The sequence below is a fragment of the Pleurodeles waltl genome, chromosome 3_1, assembly GCF_031143425.1.
Source record: "Pleurodeles waltl isolate 20211129_DDA chromosome 3_1, aPleWal1.hap1.20221129, whole genome shotgun sequence".
Lineage (NCBI taxonomy): Eukaryota > Metazoa > Chordata > Amphibia > Caudata > Salamandridae > Pleurodeles > Pleurodeles waltl.
The window spans coordinates 21,945,779-21,969,399 of record NC_090440.1 but is presented as its reverse complement, the minus strand read 5'-3'; the positions used below and the strand labels follow the sequence as shown (position 1 = coordinate 21,969,399).

The following is a 23,621-nucleotide window of genomic DNA, read 5'->3' as shown; positions in this document are numbered from 1 at the left end:
ACCGCCGCGGTCAGAATGCCCCCGGAAGCACCGCCAGCCTGTTGGCGGTGCTTCCGCGGCACTCTGCCCTGGCGGTTTACAACCGCCAGGGTCAGAATGACCGCCAAAGTCTTTAATTGCACCTTGACTAATGCAAGGTTGTTAATTAGATATAAGGTGGCTGGGGCAGTCCCGCCTAGTCGGATAATACATGCGGTCCTGGGGTGGCTGGGGCAGACCCGCCTAGTTGTACGATTGTTACTGTAGGTAGAGTTAGTTAGAGAGGCGGCGGACTGGATATTGTTGTACATGACTATTTCTCCATACCTTGCTCTTCGGATTTAAGTTGTTCAATCTGTGAAACTCTTTCCTTTTAAATAGAACTTAGGAAACCTTCCACCTTTAGATGTTCACTGATACACCGCCCGCCCGGGGACAGAGCATCCTTTGTGTGAGGGATTATCCCTCCGTTGGAATCCATGTTCAATCAGTGGATTTCTCGGTGCTGGGGGATTTCAGTTTCCATCTCGAGAAAGCCGAGGATGATGGCGCTGCCTTCTTGAGTGATTCAATGACCAGTTTAAGATTGCATCAATTGGCCAAATTTCCCACTCACCTGGCAGGACATACATTGGATGGCATTTTCTTTACCAATCCACACCTTCAGGTACTGGACTCTTTGACACTTCTGTGGTCTGATCATAAAGTTGTAATGTTTACGATTAATCAAAGTCGATCTTCTCCTAGGACTGGCAGGAATCTCTAAGGTACCAAGGACAGGGCCTGGCTGAAAGTCAATTAATCTGCCCTACATTCTGCCCTATCAGATGGCTTGTCTGAAATTAAGTCCAGTCCTATGACAGATCTTGACTCAACCATACAGGATTACTCGTCCTTGCTAAGAAGGGCGATTGACACCCTCGCACCAGAAAAGGTTTTACTAATCGTAGGAAAACGCCATCAGAACCTGGGTTCTCTGAGAGCCCGAGAGCCCAGAATGAAATATGCAGAAGGAAGGAGCCAATATAGAGACCTAAGGTTGACCTTCATGATAGAGAGATTTACAAGCAATCAATAGCAAAGTATAAAAAGCTGATACTAGAGGAAAAAAACGAAATATTTCTCCAGTAAGATACTACAGTCCAATAATTCAGCAAAAGAGCTTGTTAATACTTTGTAAAGTTTAGCGAAAATGCCTGTGCCTAAAAGTAATAGTTGCAGCCAAGAGTTTTGTAATATCTCAGCCAATTTTTTTCAGTCAAAAGTTCAAGAAGTTTATGACTCCTTTGTAACTAATAGTCAAACACCTGCTACCCTCCCGACAGTCAAGGTAGAACATCCCACAATTGCTGTTTTTGATAAATTCTCCTTCCTTGGTACAGAGCAGGTCTCTTACCTATTCAAAGTCACTAAAATCGTGTCTCCTTTAGACGCTAGCCCTCAAGGATCGCCCATCTTGTTCTGGAACTCTTAAGTACTCAACCGACCACGATTTGTGGCGAAATAATTATCACTGGTTACTTCCCCCTTGAATGAAGTGTGCTTCCATTCTACCTTTAATAAAAAGGAAACGGTCTCGATCCACAAGAGCCCAGTAATTATAGGCTCATCTCTAACTTACCATTTCCAGGTAAACTACTGGAGAAAGCTTTGAACACGGAACGTATGTCACTCATGGCTCGCTGGACTCCACTCAATGTGGATTTAGAAATCGTACGCAGAAAGCCTTGGTAGCCGCTTCGGAGCACCTGAGGTCCATCCTAGATGGAGGTGGAAAGTCTGCATTGATATTATTAAATCTCTCTGCGGCATTTCATAGGTCGATCTTACCATTCCGATTGACCAGCTCGCTGAACTAGGAATGAGCGATCTTGCCCGAAGCCTAATAAAATCCTTTTTATCGGAAAGAGTGCAACATGTCGCATTAGGAGGCTTCATCTCGGATCCGTTTTGCTTGCCTTGTGGGGTGCCTCAGGGTTCCTCGTTGAGCTCCACTCTTTTCAATCTTTATGTCACCCCACTGGCTAGGCTCATCAAATCATTTGGGTTCTCGGTGGTGTCATACGCCGATGATACCCAAATGGTGGTATCGATGTCCAGCAATCCTGAAAGTAGAGCCTTAAGATTCAGCTCCTGTACACCTCAAATATTCAGCTGGATGAACTTAAATTTCCTGAAGCTTAACTCCGGGAAAATGGAGGTCCTTCTCCTGGGCAAGCATACTTCATTTTGGTCACCAAGCTGGTGGTCTCAGGAAATGGGGGCTCATCTCTCACCAGTCTGGAAAATGAAGAACCTGGGGATTCTATTCGACAATAAACTTAACTACGGAGATCAGGTTAATGGCCTTGCATCGTCAGTATCCTTTACTTTAAGAATAATCAAGAAAAGTTGCCCCTTCATACCCTCAGAGCTTCAGAAAATGGTTTTACTACTCTTGTCCTATCCAAACTGGACTATGACAACTCTGTATTTATGGGCATCCAGAAAAAATCCTTCATAGACATCAAATGCTACAGAATGCATCAGTTCACCTCTGGTTGGTAATCTCAGAATATCAATCTGTTTCTCAGGACCTGATCAAGCTACACTGGCTCCCAGTGGTCAAGAGGTCAGAATTTAAAGCCCTCTGCATAGCTTTTAAGGCACTGCATAGTGTTGGTCCTGGTTCTCTCCAGGACAGATTAATTTGGTATGGTCCATCCAGAAAACATAGATCCTCGGAAGCCATGTGTTTACTGCTCCCAAGCACCAAACGAGCATCTTGGGGAGAGGGCAGAAGATTTCTGCAAGGACTGCAAAGCTAAAAGACTCTCTCGCCAAGGATTTAAAGAACTTCTCAGGCCTTCTGGCCTTCAGGAAATCTCAGAAGACCTGGCTTTTTAATCATTAGAGAAGCATCATTTTATGGTTCACATCTAAGGCAACTGCAGCGCCAAGACGCCTCCAGACATTCGAGCGATATATAAAGTTAAAATCAAATCACATCATTTAAGGAAGAAAGATCAAATGGTTTGGGAAGGCAACTAATGGGGAGCGGGCAGGAGGAGTGGAATAAAATTAGAATAAAGCTCAGTGAGGGGAGAAGAGGAAATGCAGCACACAGGGATGAGAGTAACAAGCGGTCGGGGTAGAAGCATGCACAAGAGAGAGCAAGCAGCACACGATTGAGCAAGCAACATGATGTGCAGGTTGGAGAAGCACATATGGAAGACAGCTAGAAAACACATGCACTTACATGAAGTGGATAACTAAAAAGATAACAGTAGTTCCCTTAAAGGGAGCAGTGGAAGGATACAAGTCAGCCAATCAAAAGGTAAAGGGACTGTGCTCCAGGAGAGGGACAAACATGAGAAGAGGAAGGCAAGACATTGAATAAGAAGCAAGCATATGAGATTGACAATAAAAGCAACCTATTATAAGCAAGGGCTGGGCTGTAAACTCACTGTAAGTACCTGGTAAGCCCTCAACAGGTGTTTTGCAACCAGACAACTTGTGCAGTCTGGTAGAAGACACTGAAACAGGTCTGAATGAGCTGTGATTTGGGACCTGTACTACAGCCGGCAGATTGAAGGATTGTGAAATCAGGAGATTTCCAGACATTCCCTGGTAGTGCCAATGTTTGTCAAATCCAATGCAAGTGCCTCTATGAGGCGCAATGGTCTGTGCATGTTATTTACATGTAAGGCCAGTCCCAATGACAGGCAAAAGAACAGGGTCAAAGGCCGTCACCTGCCTCCACGTGGCCAGGAAGGTCGCAGCACCATGATTTCAATGCTAGGGTTCTCTGATGTGCGACTGACTCTCCCCGAACCTACTGGCTTTTATGGAAATGTGCCAGTCAATGGCTACCCTAACAGATGTTCTTTCTTCTTCTTTCCAGACGAATTGGTGCAGCTCCCACCCACCCCGCCCAGTAGCCACAGCAGTGACAGCGATGGGTCCCAGAGCCCCCGGTCGCCGCCCCCGTCCAGCCCGGTCCGGCCGGTGGCGCGGTCTTCGAATGCCATCTCCACCTCCCCGCTGCTCACAGCACCTCATGTAAGTAGGGCATGGTGGCCCTAGGGGGGCATTAGAGCCATGGCGGTCACTGAATCACTGGCACTGCGGGCTGTGGAGTTATGTAATGTAATGTAAGGTGGGTCTGTAGAGCACTGCGTGTCACCTGTGAGGGTATCCAGGCGCTCTGACACTGGAGCTTTGACACTAGGGGACACTGGAGCTGTGCCACTGTGGGGCAGTGTTTCAGTGGCACTGTGCAGACATGCATGTGGCATTGGAATTTGGACACTAGGGGGCACTGGGACCACGCCACAGATGGACACTGTATCAGCAGCACTGGAGGCCCTGGGGGCATGCCACTGATGGACACTGTATCAGCAGCACTGGAGGCCCTGGGGTCATGCCATGTGGCTTTGGGGTTTGACACTAGGGTGCAATAGAGCTATGCCACTGATGGACACTGTATCAGCAGCACTGGAGGCCCTGGGGTCATGCTATGTGGCTTTGGGGTTTGACACTAGGGTGCACTAGAGCTATGCCACTGATGGACACTGTATCAGCAGCACTGGAGGCCCTGGGGTCATGCCATGTGGCTTTGGGGTTTGACACTAGGTTGCACTAGAGCTGTGCCACTGGGGGGCACTGTATCAGCAGCACTGGAGGCCCTGGGGTCATGCCATGTGGTATTGGGGTTTGACTCTGGGGCACACTGGAGCTGTGCCAGGGCTGGCAATCTTTGGCACTCACAGCTCCAGAGTCATGGCATCTGCACCTAGAGGGCACTGGAACCCTGGCAGTGGGTGGCCATCGATGACTGAAGAATGGTGCAGCATGTCTGACCATCGGTGACTGATTCTCAGCTTCTGATGGACGGTGCCCCTTGGTTTGCTGTCTGCGTTGGATGGAGAGCGAAGTGTTGATGACTATTGGAAACTGATGGGAAGTGCCTCAGAGCTAGCGGTTTGTGTTGGATGAGGCAGATGTGAAGTAAGGCATGGTGACTGACCATTGGTGCGAATCAAGCGCTTGGAAAGGTAAGGAGTCTCATGCTTGGCTTTGTGTGGTCAGTTGGCTCGTGAGACTCAGGAGGCGCCTCATGTGACCAGGTGGCTCCTGGAGACGAATGGAGGATGCAGATTTGCTAGTTAATGGTCACTGAAGGACAGTGTTGAGTGGCTTGGGAGAGTTGTTAGAAGCCTGACATGGTTGAACAATGGCAACGAATTGATGGAGTCTGATGTATCATTCATCATGGTTGGCCAGTGGTGACCGAGGACTCGATGCACCGTTTTTAACAGAGATGGAAGGAGATTCCCACTTGGAGACAGGTCAGATGGACAACAGTGTCCTGTCCGGCTGACCTGTCCTATCCTTCCTGCTCACTGGATTTAAATCTTGAGTCCACTGGGCGGTACCCAACATGTCCACAGAGGTTACTTCATCTGGCAGAGTTCCTGGTTCTCCTACTCTGAGGGACACAGAACATCTACCTGAGTGTGGCCACTACCTACTCACCAGGCTGTAGGACGTTGACGGCTGGCTACAGATGGTAGCCAATTGTTCGGGTGCAGGACTTTCTGTGTTCCTCGCTCAGAAGCCTATGAGTCCCTCCTAACCAGAACCCTTCTTCCGCCATGTGCTGTGGTGGGTGCAGAATAATTTGTGTGCCAAGTCCGACTGGTGCCCTTGTTAGACAGCACTGTGATGTGGGGGTCTCTCGGGTGTGAGTGGAGTACATTCCTGAGTCCCAGGGACCCAATGTTCACGCCCTGTTTCCTAACTGGGTCTGGCATAAGCTCCTCATACACATATCTGTCAGCCACATGACTGAAGAATGCAGGTGACGTCAGGCCTTCTAAAGTGTGATCCCATCAAGGTAAACGGGGATTGAACACTTCTTGGAGTTTGATATAGGTTTGAAAAGTGGGTGATTCTATGAAGTGAATGGAGGCATTTTACATGTTCGACGGGTGAATAGAACTAAAAAGCGGGTGACACCTACCAAATGAGGGTGAGTTGCCTGATATACCTAGACTCAAGCCTTCTAGTGGCAGGACCCCTGTGTAGGTCTGTCTTGACAGCACAGCAGGAGCTTTCCAGAGTACCACAGAGAGGGACTGTGACCCCGCCCAGATGTTGCTTCATCTGGTACATCTTTCGATTTCCTAAAAGCTGTGTGCGTCCACCCAAAGAGTGCTTGCTCCCTTCTGTGACTGACATATATGAAAATATATACTGAAGGGTATGAGCTAGATATGTTTATTATGAAAAGTTCTGATATTGTTAGTGGGCCAGACTAATTTATTGTCAAAAGGATATGTTAAAATCCATAGGCACTTAAGAGTTGAATGTTATCACTCTGTTAAAATCTGCAGAGAGGTGTTTTGTCACACGGAATCTCGAAATAGAAGAATTGCACTGTGATAATCCTTGCTATGCCCTGTTGGTGAATCCGGTATTTTGCTTTGTCAGTTGGGATGTTTACATTTCTAATTTTGTGACTGTTTGCCTGATGGTTGCATTGTTGGAAAGCTTACGCTCAGTAGAGTAGTCCTGAGTTGGCTGTGATGACCTCTGTAGTTGCAGTGGGGTAGGCCAGTAGTAGAACACTTCGTTGTTGTGAACATCAAGAGCAGAATTAGGTGTGCACTTACACACACAAACACACCAAGCCCACCCACACATGCACACACACACAAACACACACACATGCACCAAGCCCACCCGCACACGCACCCACACACTCACACACACACTCAAACACACACACACCAAGCTCACCCACCCACGCCCCACACACTCACACACACACACTCAAACACACACACACACCAAGCTCACCCACACACGCCCCACACACTCACACACACACACACACACTCAAACACACACACACACCAAGCTCACCCACACACGCACCCACACACTCACACACACACACACCAAGCCTACCCACACATGCACCCACACACGCACATACACTCACACACACACAACAAGCCTATCCACACATGCACTCACACACGCACATACACACACACACACATTCCTGAACGCGTGCATGTACATCCTACATGGCCTTCTAACCTGCACACACCTAGGGTCTGAGTTATGAAGGTAAACTCAAACCAAATGTCTAAGTTTACGACTTTCCATATTCACAAAGGAAAGTTACAAGAGGAATCTCCACATTGAGGGTGGAATCTCCACACTCAGGACAGACGTAAAGATACTACATGTGACATACATAGCTCCTCATTCAGTCTTAAGTGTTTTTTTTTTGTTCTCCAGAAGCTACAGGGCACCTCAGGACCACTCATGCTGACCGAGGAAGAGAAGAGGACTCTGGTCGCCGAGGGCTACCCCATCCCCATCAAACTGCCCCTCAGCAAGTCCGAGGAGAAGGCACTCAAGAGGGTGAGGAGGAAAATCAAGAACAAGGTGAGAGGCCCTGGTGGTACCCAAGATTACTGGTGGGGCGGGGGGGCAGGGAGAGGACCACTGTAGCCACCATTACTGAGGGGGAGGCAAGGAGAGGACCAGGCACCCATCATTACTGGGGGTGTGAGAAGGGGACATGGTGTAGGTTCTAGCGCTGGTGGTACCCATAATTACTGGGGTGGGGGCAGAGCAAGAAGAGGATGAAGATGCCCCCCACTACTGCCATTACTGAGGGGGTAAATACAAGAAGATGATGGGCCCTGGCAGTATCCTTCATTACTGAGGGGGTGAGGAAAGAGACAAGGAGGGACCCCGGCAGGACCCACCTTAAATGAAGGGTGGGGATTAAGAAGACGTCACGTGGGTGTAGACCAGGACCCAGCACTGAGCAGGAGTGAGGAGAGGAGCAACACGGGGGCCCTCCAGTCCCTACCCATCATTGCCGAGGGATGAGAAAAGAGCTAAGGTGGGGTCTTGGAGGTACCCATCATTACAGAGGGCATGAGATGAGTGGCAAGGTGGAGCCCTGGCAGTACCCACATTTCCTGATGGGTGAGAAGGGGGGCGTTGTGGTCCTGGGAACAGAGGGGTGGCAGAGAGATGAGAAAATGACAAAAGTGAGAACAAACTAGCAATAAGGTGACCTCTGGGAAGCCCCAGAGCCATGTTTAGTGAAGGTTGGGTGAGGACAGGAATGACATCATTTTAGGGCAAGCTGGGAGGCCTTTGAGGGATCTCGATGGGCAGAGATTTGGGATATTTGAGACCTGTGTACAAGCCAGGATCTGGTGTTGTAGCCCGAGTAGCTGGAGTTGGGGGAGACAGGGTAAGAATGAAGCAAGGGGGTGACAGTCCAAGAATCTGGGGGTAGAGGTGAGTAATTAGAAGTTAAGGCACAGGAAACTCTGGGCATATGCTGGGAGGGGCACTTAGTAGATGCTCTCTTATGGCATCTTATGAGCTTCTCCTACTTCCCCCACTAGATTTCCGCGCAGGAGAGTCGCAGGAAGAAGAAGGAGTATGTCGAATGCCTGGAAAAAAAGTAAGGCTCAACTCTGGTTTCACGTCCTTGACCAAGATATATCTTACATTCATCCAAAGAGGAAATCACCGGTTTCTAGTCTCTCTTCTCTTTTCTCATATGGGCTCCTCCCCTTTCTTAATAAAAACACCTCCAATCAAAGCAGGAACTCATTTAATCCAAAATGCCTGCATTTCTAGGCCCCTTTCTTGGGTAGTGATAATTGATTCATGCCTGGAGAATCACTTTCTGAACAGGAAAGCACACCTGTTCACTATTTCAGAATTCACCTTGTTTCCCACCAGCCCTGTCAAACCATGTCCACAGCCATTCTATCACATTCAGCACCAATGCCACAATAACATGAATTGGCTGCAGAACTGTACTCATTTACTAAGCATAATTGTACCTGAAATAGTATTTTCCCATTTTTGTGAATTTAAAAACTAAGGATAATTAATGGGTCTTCCGAAGGAGACATTTTCACTTGTGTTTCGGCAAACTAGCTAATAATTGTAGCCTTCTTCAGGATGACAGATGCTTATAGATCACACCAACAAGAGGCAGATCAATGTTCTTTGTTCAATGGTCTCTAAGTTCAGTGGTTCCGAAAAACAAAATCCCAGAAGATATTTTCTCAAATCATTAGAGAATAATATATGAGATACGATGATATATGATGCTCTACTTAAAAGCGCTCCCTGCAGAATCCTTTATTTCTATAATAAACTGAAAAAATGACTTGTTAGTGTTACAATGCGTTGTAGCATTGGGCCGTCTCTTTGTATGTGGTATTTTTTGGATAATAACAGACAGTTTGAAAATCAAGAAGTTTCATAATGAATGCTGCAGATGTAAATTTAAGTTATGTTAAGTCTTTTTTTTCTGGTAAAAGACATGTTACTTTATACCAGAACAAAAAATATCTGTTGTCCCTCTTGTAAATACGATCCATGATCGTCCAACGTACTATTTGTCTCTAGGGGTGGGAGTATAGTTCCATTCTGCGTAACCTCACGCAATCGCCTAAGAATTCCGCAATTTACTCTTAAATTACGCGTGACGAGTAAATCTGTGCTTATCACAATTTCTTGGCGCAAAAATGGCCCCTCTTGTTCAAAACTGATGCTTTACCTGGTGGCATTTCCATATATTGGGCAGGATTCACAAAGCTAAACTTGGACCTAAAGTCTGAGTTTAGAAGAAAAGTCTAAGTTTAGACCTAAAGTTTAACTTCATTCGTTGTAAGGTTAGACTTTTGGTCCAAGTTTAGACTTTTGGTCTAAGTTTACCTTTGTGTTATCTTTACTACTGAAGTTTGAACAATTAGAAATGTGCCATCTTGGGTAAACTTAAATGTATTCAATTCAGTTGCTTTTGATTGCAAGACTTGTGCTGAATATCACTGAATGACAGAGAATGTGGTTTAGTTATAAAAAAACAGTGTACTTTCTGAAAAGGTGAGTAGATATGGTGTGTTAATTGTAATATATAATAATATGCACACATATCTACACAAGGTTCATTTAGAAGTATTTTTGTGGATTTTATTCTATTTCACATTTCTAGCAATAAGATATATCTTTGATGTATAAGTTGCCATTTTTAAAGTACATTTTTACCATATGTGGACAGCTGGGGCAACCCATCTAAAGGATGAGAACCCAAGTGTAAATACTCTGGGCTTGTCAGATAATTCATGGCTAGCTGCAGACGTGTGTGCGTGAGAGAGACGTGCAGGTCTTGTGCTGGAACCACGGCAAGGCCAACTCATCCTTTCATTCTTCTGAGGCAGATAAAAAAGTCATATTGAGGTATGTGGTACTAACACTTGTTGCCAGAGAACTGAAAATTTTGGTTTGTGTCTCCGAAACATTAGTAATGCAATATATTTCATTAGGGTGGAAACCTACACATCAGAAAACAGCGAGCTGTGGAAGAAAGTGGAGACCCTGGAGAACGCAAACAGGTGGGGAACGTGTGTGGAAAGGGACTGGGGGAGCTGCACCTGCCTGAAATAGACTGCAGAGGCGGGCGGTGGTTTCACAGGTCATGGCGCGTGTATCTTTGAAGGACACCTGAGGGGCAAGGAATGGTGGTACCTTCTGTAAAAGGGATCTACAGTGAATGGAAATACAGTAGAATAGAAGGGGCCTGATTTACAGTTTGGTGGATGGGTTCTTCTCACTAATATGATGGATATTCCGTATACCGTATTACTTATGCCATAGGATATAGTGCACGTGGAATAAGGTGGATGGGACCACGTTTGTGACAGAGTAACCTGACCACCAAAATCTAAATTAGACCCTAACTCTCAAATTCCACCTCAGTATTCCAGAATGTGCCTTTCTCTGGGAATGCCTGGTTGGGTGTTAGATCCTAGCATGGCCCATAATTTATCAATGTCCAATTAGTTTGTGTCTTCCGGGATATCTTTGTATGATGGTATCTGATTCTAGAATTCCCCTTAGTTTCATTCTAAGATTTTATTTAGTTAATACAAACATCATAGAAACACAGGAATGCACCAACATTTGGCCAGTTTGATCACAATTCTGATCCATGTACACAATTAAAGATTTACACCTTCACATCAGTTATCCGGGCATCTAGGTTGTAGCATATAGGAATTCTTTGGTCCACTTTGACATTTATCTTCTCATTAATGACGACATAGGAAGCCCCACGGTCTCCAGCTGTGAAAATAAGCCATACCAAGGTCAACTTTATTCATCCACACACTCTACAGTTCTGCAGTTACGACCGGATTCCACCAGTGCTTTTCAGTTATCCCCTAAAGAGCCCATATGTCTGTTTGTGCTCGGTGCCAATGTGGCATGGACGTCCGTGTTATGAATGCACCAGAGTGTGTCTCCCATCCAATGTGCCACCTTTGGAGATGGTCCTTCCAACCACCCCAGAACCACCTGGTTTTGCAGCAATACTAACAATGCAGTGAGTTTAGGGATGTCCTTCACATCTCCTAATAACATGACCAAAGGCATGACCGGCAGGGCATAGGACAACATCTTGTGAAGTTCTGTACCGATAGTCTGCCAGGAAACCGAAATGTGTAGGCATTCCCATGCCAGGGGCATAAACCCTGCTTGTGGGGCTGTGAACCTGGGGCAAATATATCTGAGCTCAGGACTTATTCTGTATCATTTCTCAGGTGTCATGCATGCCCGCTGCAGGAGTGTGTAATGTATTGGCCTGTGTCTGGAATTAGCTGAGCTGCGTGCAGTCTGTGCCCAACAGTATGCCCCTTTGCCCGGTTCACCCACATCCACCCCCTTTTCTCTACTGCTGGTGTCATTATAGAAGTCCTTTTTCATGCAAACTACCCATAGAATTGTACGACCCTTTTCCCTGAACCTTCCAACATTATGACGCTAGTGAGGAGGTCCAAGACCTGAGACTCATCGGGGAAAGAGGGGTATAAATCAGTAATAGCATTTCGCAGAGAGTGTTGGGGTACTAATTGTGGTGACCCTTGACCAGCAACTCTGATTGTGATGACCCTTAGTTGTGCTACTGGAATCTCATCTTGGGAATCACTGATTGTGGTGATCCTTTGTTGTGCTGCTGATATCTCAAGAATCACTGATTGTGGTGACCCTTGATTGTTCTGCTGATATTCCAGTAATAACTGATTGTGGTGATCATTGGTGGTGCTGCTGATATCTCAAGAATCACTGATTGTGGTGATCCTTGGTCGTGCTGCTGATATCTCAAGAATTACTGATTGTGGTGACCCTTGGTTGTGCTGATGATATCTCAGGAATCACTGATTGTGGTGACCCTTGGTGGTGATGCTGATATCGTAGTAATTGCTGATTTTTGTGACCTTTGGTCAGCATCATTGATTGTGGTGACTCTTGGTGGTGCTACTGATATCTCAAGAATTACTGATTGTGGTGACCCTTGGTTGTTATGCTGATATCTCAGTAATCACTGATTGTGGTGACCCTTGGTCGTGCTACTGGTATTGCAGGAATCACTGATTGTGGTGACCCTTGGTTGTGCTGCTGATATCTCAGGAATCACTGATTGTGGTGACCCTTGGTTGTTATGCTGATATCTCAGGAATCACTGATTGTGGTGACCCCTGTTGGTGCTGCTGATATCGTAGTAATTGCTGATTTTTGTGACCTTTGGTCAGCATTATTGATTGTGGTGACTCTTGGTTGTGCTACTGATATCTCAAGAATTACTGATTGTGGTGACCCTTGGTTGTCATGCTGATATCTCAGTAATCAATGATTGTGGTGACCCTTGGTCGTGCTACTGGTATTGAAGGAATCACTGATTGTGGTGACCCTTGGTTATTATGCTGATATCCCAGTAATCACTGATTGTGGTGATCCTTGGTCGTGCTGCTGATATCTCAGGAATCACTCATTGTGGTGACCCTTGGTTGTTATGCTGATATCCCAATAATCACTGATTGTGGTGATCCTTGTTTGTGCTGCTGATATCTCAAGAATCACTGATTGTGGTGACCCTTGGTCGTGCTGCTGATATCTCAAGAATCACTGATTGTGGTGACCCTTGGTTGTGCTGATGATATCTCAGGAATCACTGATTGTGGTGACCCTTGGTGGTGATGCTGATATCGTAGTAATTGCTGATTTTTGAGACCTTTGGTCAGCATCATTGATTGTGGTGACTCTTGGTTGTGCTACTGATATCTCAAGAATTACTGATTGTGGTGACCCTTGGTTGTTATACTGATATCCCAGTAATCACTGATTGTGGTGACCGTTGGTTGTTATACTGATATCCCAGTCATCACTGATTGTGGTGACCCTCGGTAGTGCAGCTGATATCTCTGGAATCACTGAGTGAGGTTACCCTTGGTTGTGCTGCTGATATCCCAGGAATCACTGATTGTAGTGACCTTTGGTCGTGCTGCTGATATCCCAGGAATCACTCATTGTGGTGACCCTTTTTCGTGATTTTACAGGAATCACTAAGTGTGGTGACCATTGATAGTGATGCTGACATCTCAGGAATCCCCGGTTGCGCTGACCCTTGGTTGTGCTACTGGTATTGCAGGAATCACTGATTGTGGTGACCATTGATCGTGATGCTGATATCTCAGGAATCTACACGTCTAGTCCACGTCATCCCAGCTGGCTCCAGCTGGAGAGACACAGGCCACATGCACTGCCATACCCTGAGCTGAACCAGGCCTTGTTCTGTAGGTCAAGTGTGAGGTCAGCTCTTCCTGTTGTACTCGGCCAAGGACTTGAAGACCATGGGTTGGTTCCCTAGAACTTGGATATTCGTATCCAGCAAGGCACCAAAGCAACCTAACAACTTCTTTGGAACACCCGATGGGGAGTGAGGGGAGGGCTTTAGTGAGGGGCATGGTCACAGGCAGTGGGCAGGTACTATCAGGTACTCAGTACTAAGTACTCAGTACCTGCACGTCTTTAATTAGGAAGGGATAGGACTGGCACTTCCCTGCACTGCTCCATTGCATTGGATGAGAGGGTACTGGTGCTTCTCAGCAGCAAAGAAACACAGGCACTCTGAGACAAGGAGTATCTGCACTTCTCTACGTCACAGGCACCCATCCTTGGCAACCAGACAGGGATCAAGTTTCACCACACACACACAAAGGGACCTGGAAGTAAAGACCACATTATGGGATGCCCACGTCGGAAGCTAACAGGTGGGAGCTTGATAGATCCCACCCCTGGTGGTAAGGAACAAGATTATGCAAATCACAGTGCTACTGGCAAACAGCCACCCCAGGTCTCCAATGCATGTCTTACAGGTGGATGAAAGCAGCACCTCTAACAGAGACTACCTCTACTGTGTGCCATTCCCAGGTGGGTGAAAGGAGCGTCCTCTGCCTGGCAGAGTCTACTTCTTCCTGGTGGCACTCCCAGGTTGGTAGAAGGAGCCCCTCTCTAGCAGGAAGAGTGTACCTCTACCTGGTGGCACTCCCAAATTGGCAGAAGGAGCATCTCTCTAGCAGGAAGAGTGTACCTGGTGGCACACCTAGGTGGGTGTATTGAGCGCCTCTTTAGCAGGAAGAGTCTACTTCTATCTGGTGGCACTCCCAGGTGGGTGGAAGGAGCCCCTATCTAGCAGGAAGAGTCAACCTCTGTCTGGTGGCACTACCACGTGGGTGGAAGGAGCCCCTATCTAGCAGGAGGAGTCAACCTCTGTCTGGTGGCACTACCACGTGGGTGGAAGGAGCTCCTCTCTAGCAGGAAGAGTGTACCTCTAACTGGTGGCACTCCCAGATGGTTGGAAGGAGCACCTCTCTACCAGGCAGACTCTACCTGTACTTGGTGGCACTCCCAGGGGGGTGGAAGGAGTGCCAGTCTACCTGTACTTGGTGCACTCTCAGGAGGGTGTAAGGAGCTCCTCTCTAGTATGAAGTGTCTACCTCTATCTGGTGGCACTCCCAGGGGGGTGGAAGGAGCTCCTCTCTAGTATAAGGAGTCTACCTTTATCTGGTGGCACTTCCAGGTGGGTGGAAGTAGCTCCTCTCTAGCATGAAGAGTCTACCTGTACTTGGTGGCACTCCAAGGTGGGTGGAAGGAGCTCCTCTCTAGCATGAAGAGTCCACCTCTTCCTGGTGGCACTCCTAGGTGGGTGGAAGGAGCTCCTCTCTAGCATGAAGAGTCTACCTGTACTTGGTGGCACTCCCAGGAGGGTGGAAGGAGCTCCTCTCTAGCATGAAGAGTCCACCTCTTCCTGGTGGCACTCCTAGGTGGGTGGAAGGAGCTCCTCTCTAGCACGAAGAGTCTACCTGTACTTGGTGGCACTCCCAGGAGGGTGGAAGGAGCTCCTCTCTAGCATGAAGAGTCTACCTCTTCCTAGCAGGAAGAGTGTACCTCGATCTGGTGGCACTCCCAGGTGGGTGGAAGGAGCCCCTATCTAGCAGGAAGAGTCAACCTCTGTCTGGTGGCACTACCACGTGGGTGGAAGGAGCTCCTCTCTAGCAGGAAGAGTGTACCTCTAACTGGTGGCACTCCCAGATGGTTGGACGGAGCACCTCTCTACCAGGCAGACTCTACCTGTACTTGGTGGCACTCAAAAGGGGGGTGGAAGGAGTGCCAGTCTACCTGTACTTGGTGGCACTCCCAGGAGGGTGTAAGGAGCTCCTCTCTAGCATGAAGAGTCCACCTCTATCTGGTGGCACTCCCAGGGGGGTGGAAGGAGCTCCTCTCTAGTATGAAGAGTCTACCTGTACTTGGTGGCACTCCCAGGTGGTTGGAAGGAGCACCTCTCTACCAGGCAGACTCTACCTGTACTTGGTGGCACTCCCAGGGGGGTGGAAGGAGCACCTCTCTAGCATGAAGAGTCCACCTCTTCCTGGTGGCACTCCCAGGAGGGAGGAAGGAGCACCTCTCTAGTATGAAGAGTCTACCTGTACTTGGTGGCACTCCCAGGAGGGTGGAAGGAGCACCTCTCTAGTATGAAGAGTCTACCTGTACTTGGTGGCACTCCCAGGAGGGTGGAAGGAGCACCTCTCTAGCATGAAGAGTCTACCTGTACTTGGTGGCACTCCGAGGAGGGTGGAAGGAGCTCCTCTCTAGCATGAAGAGTCCACCTCTTCCTGGTGGCACTCCCAGGAGGGTGGAAGGAGCACCTCTCTAGTATGAAGAGTCTACCTGTACTTGGTGGCACTCCCAGGTGGTTGGAAGGAGCACCTCTCTACCAGGCAGACTCTACCTGTACTTGGTGGCACTCCCAGGGGGGTGGAAGGAGCACCTCTCTAGCATGAAGAGTCCACCTCTTCCTGGTGGCACTCCCAGGAGGGAGGAAGGAGCACCTCTCTAGTATGAAGAGTCTACCTGTACTTGGTGGCACTCCCAGGAGGGTGGAAGGAGCACCTCTCTAGTATGAAGAGTCTACCTGTACTTGGTGGCACTCCCAGGAGGGTGGAAGGAGCACCTCTCTAGCATGAAGAGTCTACCTGTACTTGGTGGCACTCCGAGGAGGGTGGAAGGAGCTCCTCTCTAGCATGAAGAGTCCACCTCTTCCTGGTGGCACTCCCAGGAGGGTGGAAGGAGCACCTCTCTAGTATGAAGAGTCTACCTGTACTTGGTGGCACTCCCAGGAGGGTGGAAGGAGCACCTCTCTACCAGGCAGAGTCTACCTGTACTTGGTGGCACTCCAAGGTGGGTGGAAGGAGCTCCTCTCTAGCATGAAGAGTCCACCTCTTCCTGGTGGCACTCCCACGAGGGTGGAAGGAGCACCTCTCTAGTATGAAGAGTTTACCTGTACTTGGTGGCACTCCCAGGAGGGTGGAAGGAGCACCTCTCTAGTATGAAGAGTCTACCTGTACTTGGTGGCACTCCCAGGAGGGTGGAAGGAGCACCTCTCTAGCATGAAGAGTCTACCTGTACTTGGTGGCACTCCGAGGAGGGTGGAAGGAGCTCCTCTCTAGCATGAAGAGTCTACCTGTACTTGGTGGCACTCCCAGGAGGGTGGGAGGAGCACCTCTCTAGTATGAAGAGTCTACCTGTACTTGGTGGCACTCCCAGGTGGGTGGAAGGAGCACCTCTCTACCAGGCAGAGTCTACCTGTACTTGGTGGCACTCCAAGGTGGGTGTAAGGAGCTCCTCTCTAGCATGAAGAGTCCACCTCTATCTGGTGGCACTCCCAGGGGGGTGGAAGGAGCTCCTCTCTAGTATGAAGAGTCTACCTGTACTTGGTGGCACTCCCAGGAGGGTGGAAGGAGCTCCTCTCTAGCATGAAGAGTCTACCTCTTCCTGGTGGCACTCCCAGGAGGATGGAAGGAGCACCTCTCTAGCATGAAGAGTCTACCTGTACTTGGTGGCACTCCCAGGGGGTGGAAGGAGCTCCTCTCTAGCATGAAGAGTCTACCTGTACTAGGTGGCACTCCCAGGAGGGTGGAAGGAGCTCCTCTCTAGCATGAAGAGTCTACCTCTTCCTGGTGGCACTCCGAGGAGGGTGGAAGGAATGCCTCTCTACCTCTGTCTAACTGAATCCCAAAATGCATTGTTCGTCACTAAAATCGTCGGCATTATTAATTCACTCACTTTTGTCATTCTTATATGCTCACTCAAGTTTACTCAGTCCCTCTCATTCATTCGCCAACCACTCTTGTTCCTAGTCTTTCACTCACTCACTCACTCACTCACTCGCTCCTTCACACAAATCTTACTTTTGCTTGCTCAGTCGTTCACTCAATGACTCATACATTCTGACTCAATTATGTTTGCTCACTGACTCATTCTTCTTTGCTCAGTCACTTGCCCACTCAGATATTCTTGCTTGCTTACTCACTTACTCACCTATTCATCCATTGAGACATTTGCTTACACGCTTACTCATAAACTCATGCGCTCCCCCTCGCCCTTCCACCCTCCTGCATCCCTCATGATTCCTTCCTCCCTCCCCCTCTCCCTTCCACCCTACTGCATCCCTCATGGTTCCTCCCTCCCCCTCTCCCTTCCACCCTCCTGCATCCCTCATGATTCCTTCCTCCCTCCCCCTCTCCCTTCCACCCTCCTGCATCCCTCATGGTTCCTTCCTCCCTCCCCCACTCCCTTCCACCCTCCTGCATCCCTCTTCGTTCCTTCTTTCCCCTCCCTCTTCCACCCTACTGCACCCCTCATGGTTCCTCCCTCCCTCCCCCTCTCTCTTCCACCCTCCTGCATCCCTCATGGTTCCTTCCTCCCTCCCCCTCTCCCTTCCTCCCTACTGCACCCTTCATGGTTCCTCCCTCCCTCCCCCTCTCCCTTCCACCCTCCTGCATCCCTCATGGTTCCTTCCCCCTCCCCCTCTCCCTTCCACCCTCCTGCATCCCTCATGGTTCCTTCCCCTCTCCCCCTCTCCCTTCTACCCTCCTTAATCCCTCATGGTTGTTTCCCCTCCCCCTCTCCCTTCCACCCTCCTGCGTCCCTCTTGGTTCCTTCCTCCCTCCTCCTCTCCCTTCCACCCTCCAGCATCCCTCATGGTTCCTTCCACTCTCCCCCTCTCTCTTCCACCCGCCTGCATCCCTCATGGTTCCTTCCTCCCTCCCCCTCTCCCCTCCTCCCTCCTGCATCCCTCATGGTTCCTTCCTCCCTCCCCCTTCCACCCTCCTGCATCCCTCATGGTTCCTCCCCCTATCCGCCTCCCCCTCTCCCTTCCCCCCTCCTGCATCCCTCATGGTTCCTCCCTCCATCCCCCTCTTCCACCCTCCTCCATCCCTCATGGTTCCTTCCTCTCTCCCCCTCTCCCTTCAACCCTCCTGCATCCCTCATGGTTCCTTCCTCCCTCCCCCCTCTCCATTCCAACCTCCTGCATCCCTCATGGTTCCTTCCTCCCACACCCTCTCCCTTCCATCCTCCTGCATCCCTCATGGTTCCTCCCACCCTCCTCCTCTCCCTTCCACCCTCCTGCATCCCTCATGGTTCCTTCCCCCTCCCCCTCTCCTTTCCACCCTCCTGCATCCCTCATTGTTCCTCCCACCCTCCTCCTCTCCCTTCCACCCTCCTGCTCCTGCAGCTCTCTTGGTTCCTCCCACCCTCCCACCCTCCTCCTCTCCCTTCCACCCTCCTTTATCCCTCATGGTTGTTTCCCCTCCCCCTCTCCCTTCCACCCTCCTGCGTCCCTCTTGGTTCCTTCCTCCCTCCTCCTCTCCCTTCCACCCTCCAGCATCCCTCATGGTTCCTTCCTCTCTCCCCCTCTCTCTTCCACCCGCCTGCATCCCTCATGGTTCCTTCCTCCCTCCCCCTGTCCCCTCCTCCCTCCTGCATCCCTCATGGTTCCTTCCTCCCTCCCCCTTCCACCCTCCTGCATCCCTCATGATTCCTCCCCCTATCCGCCTCCCCCTCTCCCTTCCCCCCTCCTGCATCCCTCATGGTTCCTCCCTCCATCCCCCTCTTCCACCCTCCTCCGTCCCTCATGGTTCCTTCCTCTCTCCCCCTCTCCCTTCAACCCTCCTGCATCCCTCATGGTTCCTTCCTCCCTCCCCCCTCTCCATTCCAACCTCCTGCATCCCTCATGGTTCCTTCCCCCCACAGCCTCTCCCTTCCATCCTCCTGCATCTCTCTTGGTTCCTCCCACCCTCCTCCTCTCCCTTCCACCCTCCTGCATCCCTCGAGGTTCCTCCCTCCGTCCCACTCTCCCTTCCACCATCCTGCATCCCTCATGGTTCCTCCCTCCCCCTCTCCCTTCCACCCTCCTGCATCCCTCATGGTTCCTCCCTCCCCCTCTCCCTTCCACCCTCCCTCATCCCTCATGGTTCCCCCCCCCCCTCCCTTCCACCCTCCTGCATCACTCATGGCTCCTTCCTCCCTCCCCCTCTCCCTTCCACCCTCCTGCATCCCTCATGGTTCCTCCCTCCCCCTCTCCCTTTCACCCTCCTGCATCCCTCATGGTTCCTCCCCCCCTCTCCCTTCCACCCTCCTGCATCCCTCATGGTTCCTCCCTCCCTCCCCATGTCCCTTCCACTCTCCTGCATCCCTCATGGTTCCTCCCTCCCCCTCCCCCTTCCACCCTCCTGCATCCCTCATGATTCCTCCCCCTATCCGCCTCCCCCTCTCCCTTCCCCCCTCCTGCATCCCTCATGGTTCCTCCCTCCATCCCCTCTTCCACCCTCCTCCGTCCCTCATGGTTCCTTCCTCTCTCCCCCTCTCCCTTCAACCCTCCTGCATCCCTCATGGTTCCTTCCTCCCTCCCCACTCTCCATTCCAACCTCCTGCATCCCTCATGGTTCCTTCCCCCCACAGCCTCTCCCTTCCATCCTCCTGCATCTCTCTTGGTTCCTCCCACCCTCCTCCTCTCCCTTCCACCATCCTGCATCCCTCATGGTTCCTCCCTCCCCCTCTCCCTTCCACCCTCCTGCATCCCTCATGGTTCCTCCCTCCCCCTCTCCCTTCCACCCTCCCTCATCCCTCATGGTTCCTCCCCCCCCCTCCCTTCCACCCTCCTGCATCACTCATGGCTCCTTCCTCCCTCCCCCTCTCCCTTCCACCCTCCTGCATCCCTCATGGTTCCTCCCTCCCCCTCTCCCTTTCACCTTCCTGCATCCCTCATGGTTCCTCCCCCCCTCTCCCTTCCACCCTCCTGCATCCCTCATGGTTCCTCCCTCCCTCCCCATGTCCCTTCCACTCTCCTGCATCCCTCATGGTTCCTCCCTCCCCCTCCCCCTTCCACCCTCCTGCATCCCTCATGATTCCTCCCCCTATCCGCCTCCCCCTCTCCCTTCCCCCCTCCTGCATCCCTCATGGTTCCTCCCTCCATCCCCCTCTTCCACCCTCCTCCGTCCCTCATGGTTCCTTCCTCTCTCTCCCTCTCCCTTCAACCCTCCTGCATCCCTCATGGTTCCTTCCTCCCTCCCCACTCTCCATTCCAACCTCCTGCATCCCTCATGGTTCCTTCCCCCCACAGCCTCTCCCTTCCATCCTCCTGCATCTCTCTTGGTTCCTCCCACCCTCCTCCTCTCCCTTCCACCCTCCTGCATCCCTCGAGGTTCCTCCCTCCGTCCCACTCTCCCTTCCACCATCCTGCATCCCTCATGGTTCCTCCCTCCCTCTCTCCCTTCCACCCTCCTGCATCCCTCATGGTTCCTCCCTCCCCCTCTCCCTTCCACCCTCCCTCATCCCTCATGGTTCCTCCCCCCCCTCCCTTCCACCCTCCTGCATCACTCATGGCTCCTTCCTCCCTCCCCCTCTCCCTTCCACCCTCCTGCATCCCTCATGGTTCCTCCCTCCCCCTCTCCCTTTCACCCTCCTGCATCCCTCATGGTTCCTCCCCCCCTCTCCCTTCCACCCTCCTGCATCCCTCATGGTTCCTCCCTCCCTCCCCATGTCCCTTCCACCCTCCTGCATCCCTCATGGTTCCTCCCTCCCCCTCCCACCCTCCTGCATCCCTCATGGTTCCTTCCCCCTCTCCCTTCCACCCTCCTGCATCCCTCATGGTTCCTTCCCCCTCCCCCTCTCCCTTCCACCCTCCTGCATCCCTCATGGTTCCTTCCCCCTCCCCCTCTCCCTTCCACCCTCCTGCATCCCTCATGGTTCCTCCCTCCCTCCCCCACTCCCTTCCACTCTCCTGCACCCCTCATGGTTCCTTCATCCCTCGTGGTTCCTTCTCTCCCTTTTCCCTCCCCTTCTCTCCTTCCTTTCTTACCGGTTGTCTTTTACTTATTTCTTTCTCTAACTCTCTCTGCCTGTACTTTTATATTTTCACGTTCATCTTTTGGTGCCTCTTTCTTGCTTTCCCTTTTGTTCTTCTGCTTTCTCCTTCTATCCATAATTATTTGCTTCTGTTTGTTTGTTTCTTTGGCTGTGTTTCTCCGTTTCTTTTTCTTTCTCTTCTCTCTCTCCTTCTTTCCTCTGTGTCTTGTCTGTGTGCCAGTCGTGAAGTGGGAGGGGGCGATGCAGAGGGGGGCCGCGGTGCCCTGGAGTCAGTCAGTGCTGGAAAAGCAGGGTCCAATGGAGATCAGGTTGGATGCACTTTCTATCTGGCATCCGTTCAGATGATGGGACTCTGCTGCCCCCTGCTGGATCATATGTGAATGGCAGGGCCTTTATGTCTGCACATTGATCTCGGGGGTTCGGGTTTCTTTGATCACGGGGTGCACCTACCTTCACACTTTTTTGCTCCTGTCTTTTAAATGTTTGAATTTGTTTTCAGAAGTCAAGGTTTCGAGTGCGATCCCTTCGGTTTTTTTTTATGTGAGGCTACAAGTGTTGGTGTAGCGCCCGTCTACCCTATCACAAGCTCTAGCGCTTTAGGAGTCTGGGTGGGGCAGGTTGTTGGGTTCATGAGGGGCCTTGGGGGTGTTGGCTGGGAGAGTAGATGCAATGCTTGGGTGTCTTTGGTGTTTTTTAATAGCGCATAATGCCGGTTCCAGGTGATGAGCACTTGTACCTTGTTAACAGGCGGGTCAGGCATTAGTAAGTGGCCCTTGAAGCAGACAGAATCCTTGGAAATATAACCTTCTCACCATATGTATCACGTGATGGCCCCCAGCTCGCACTGTCCCTCCTCGAGGCCATTAAGGGCCCGATTACGATAAATCCGGAATTCCAGGAGGAATTTCCAAATGGCCGGAATTTTTTATACAGGGCGGAATTTACCCCTTGGATTCCTGCAGCTGCGACTTAATCCCCCTGGAAAGGCGCGTAGACCCGGTGCCAACGGGCAAAGTGCTGCAGGGAAATGAAGCTGGCGAGGGGGGGAGGAGGGGAGTGGGAGAGGGTAAGGGTGGTGGAGGTAGGTGGAGGCAGGGTGGAGGGGGTGGGGATGCATAAGGGTGGTGGAGGTAGGTGGAGGCAGGGTGGAGTGGGTGGGGGATGGGCAAGGGTGGTGGAGGTAGGTGGAGGCAGGGTAGAGGGTGTGGGGGATGGGCAAGGGTGGTGGAGGTAGGTGGAGGCAGAGTGGAGTGGGTGGGGATGGATAAGGGTGGTGGAGGTAGGTGGAGGCAGGGTAGAGTGGGTGGGGGATGGGCAAGTGTGGTGGAGGTAGGTGGAGGCAGGGTGGAGGGTATGGGAATAGATAAGGGTGGTGGAGGTAGGTGGAGGCAGGGTGGAGTGGGTGGGGGATGGGCAACGGTGGTGGAGGTAGGTGGAAGCAGGGTGGAGGGGGTGGGGATGGATAAGGGTGGTGGAGGCAGGGTGGAGGGTGTGGGGGATGGGCAAGGGTGGTGGAGGTAGGTGGAGGCAGGGTAGAGGGTGTGGGGGATGGGCAAGGGTGGTGGAGGTAGGTGGAGGCAGAGTGGAGTGGGTGGGGATGGATAAGGGTGGTGGAGGTAGGTGGAGGCAGGGTAGAGTGGGTGGGGGATGGGCAAGTGTGGTGGAGGTAGGTGGAGGCAGGGTGGAGGGTATGGGAATGGATAAGGGTGGTGGAGGTAGGTGGAGGCAGGGTGGAGTGGGTGGGGGATGGGCAACGGTGGTGGAGGTAGGTGGAAGCAGGGTGGAGGGGGTGGGGATGGATAAGGGTGGTGGAGGCAGGGTGGAGGGTGTGGGGGATGGGCAAGGGTGGTGGAGGGAAGTGGAGGCAGGGTGGAGGGGTTGGGGGATGGGCAAGGGTGGTGGAGGTAGGTGGAGGCAGGGTGGAGGGGGTGGGGTATGGGCAAGGGTGGTGGAGGGAAGCGGAGGCAGGGTGGAGGGGGTGGGGTATGGGCAAGGGTGGTGGAGGGAAGCGGAGGCAGGGTAGAGGGGCGGGGATGGGCAAGGTGGTGGAGGGATGT

At 51.2% G+C, this 23,621-nt stretch overlaps 1 protein-coding gene across 1 annotated transcript in view; it reads left to right on the top strand.

The window, feature by feature from the left end:
• The window catches only part of CREB3L1 (cAMP responsive element binding protein 3 like 1), a 264,988-nt gene that overhangs the window by 222,049 nt on the left and 19,318 nt on the right, over positions 1-23,621 (top strand). The window contains exons 5-8 of the mRNA XM_069221732.1: positions 3,863-4,020; positions 7,273-7,422; positions 8,406-8,464; positions 10,344-10,412. Of these exons, the coding sequence (XP_069077833.1) occupies positions 3,863-4,020; positions 7,273-7,422; positions 8,406-8,464; positions 10,344-10,412 (436 nt within the window). The remainder of the gene's footprint in view (positions 1-3,862; positions 4,021-7,272; positions 7,423-8,405; positions 8,465-10,343; positions 10,413-23,621) is intronic.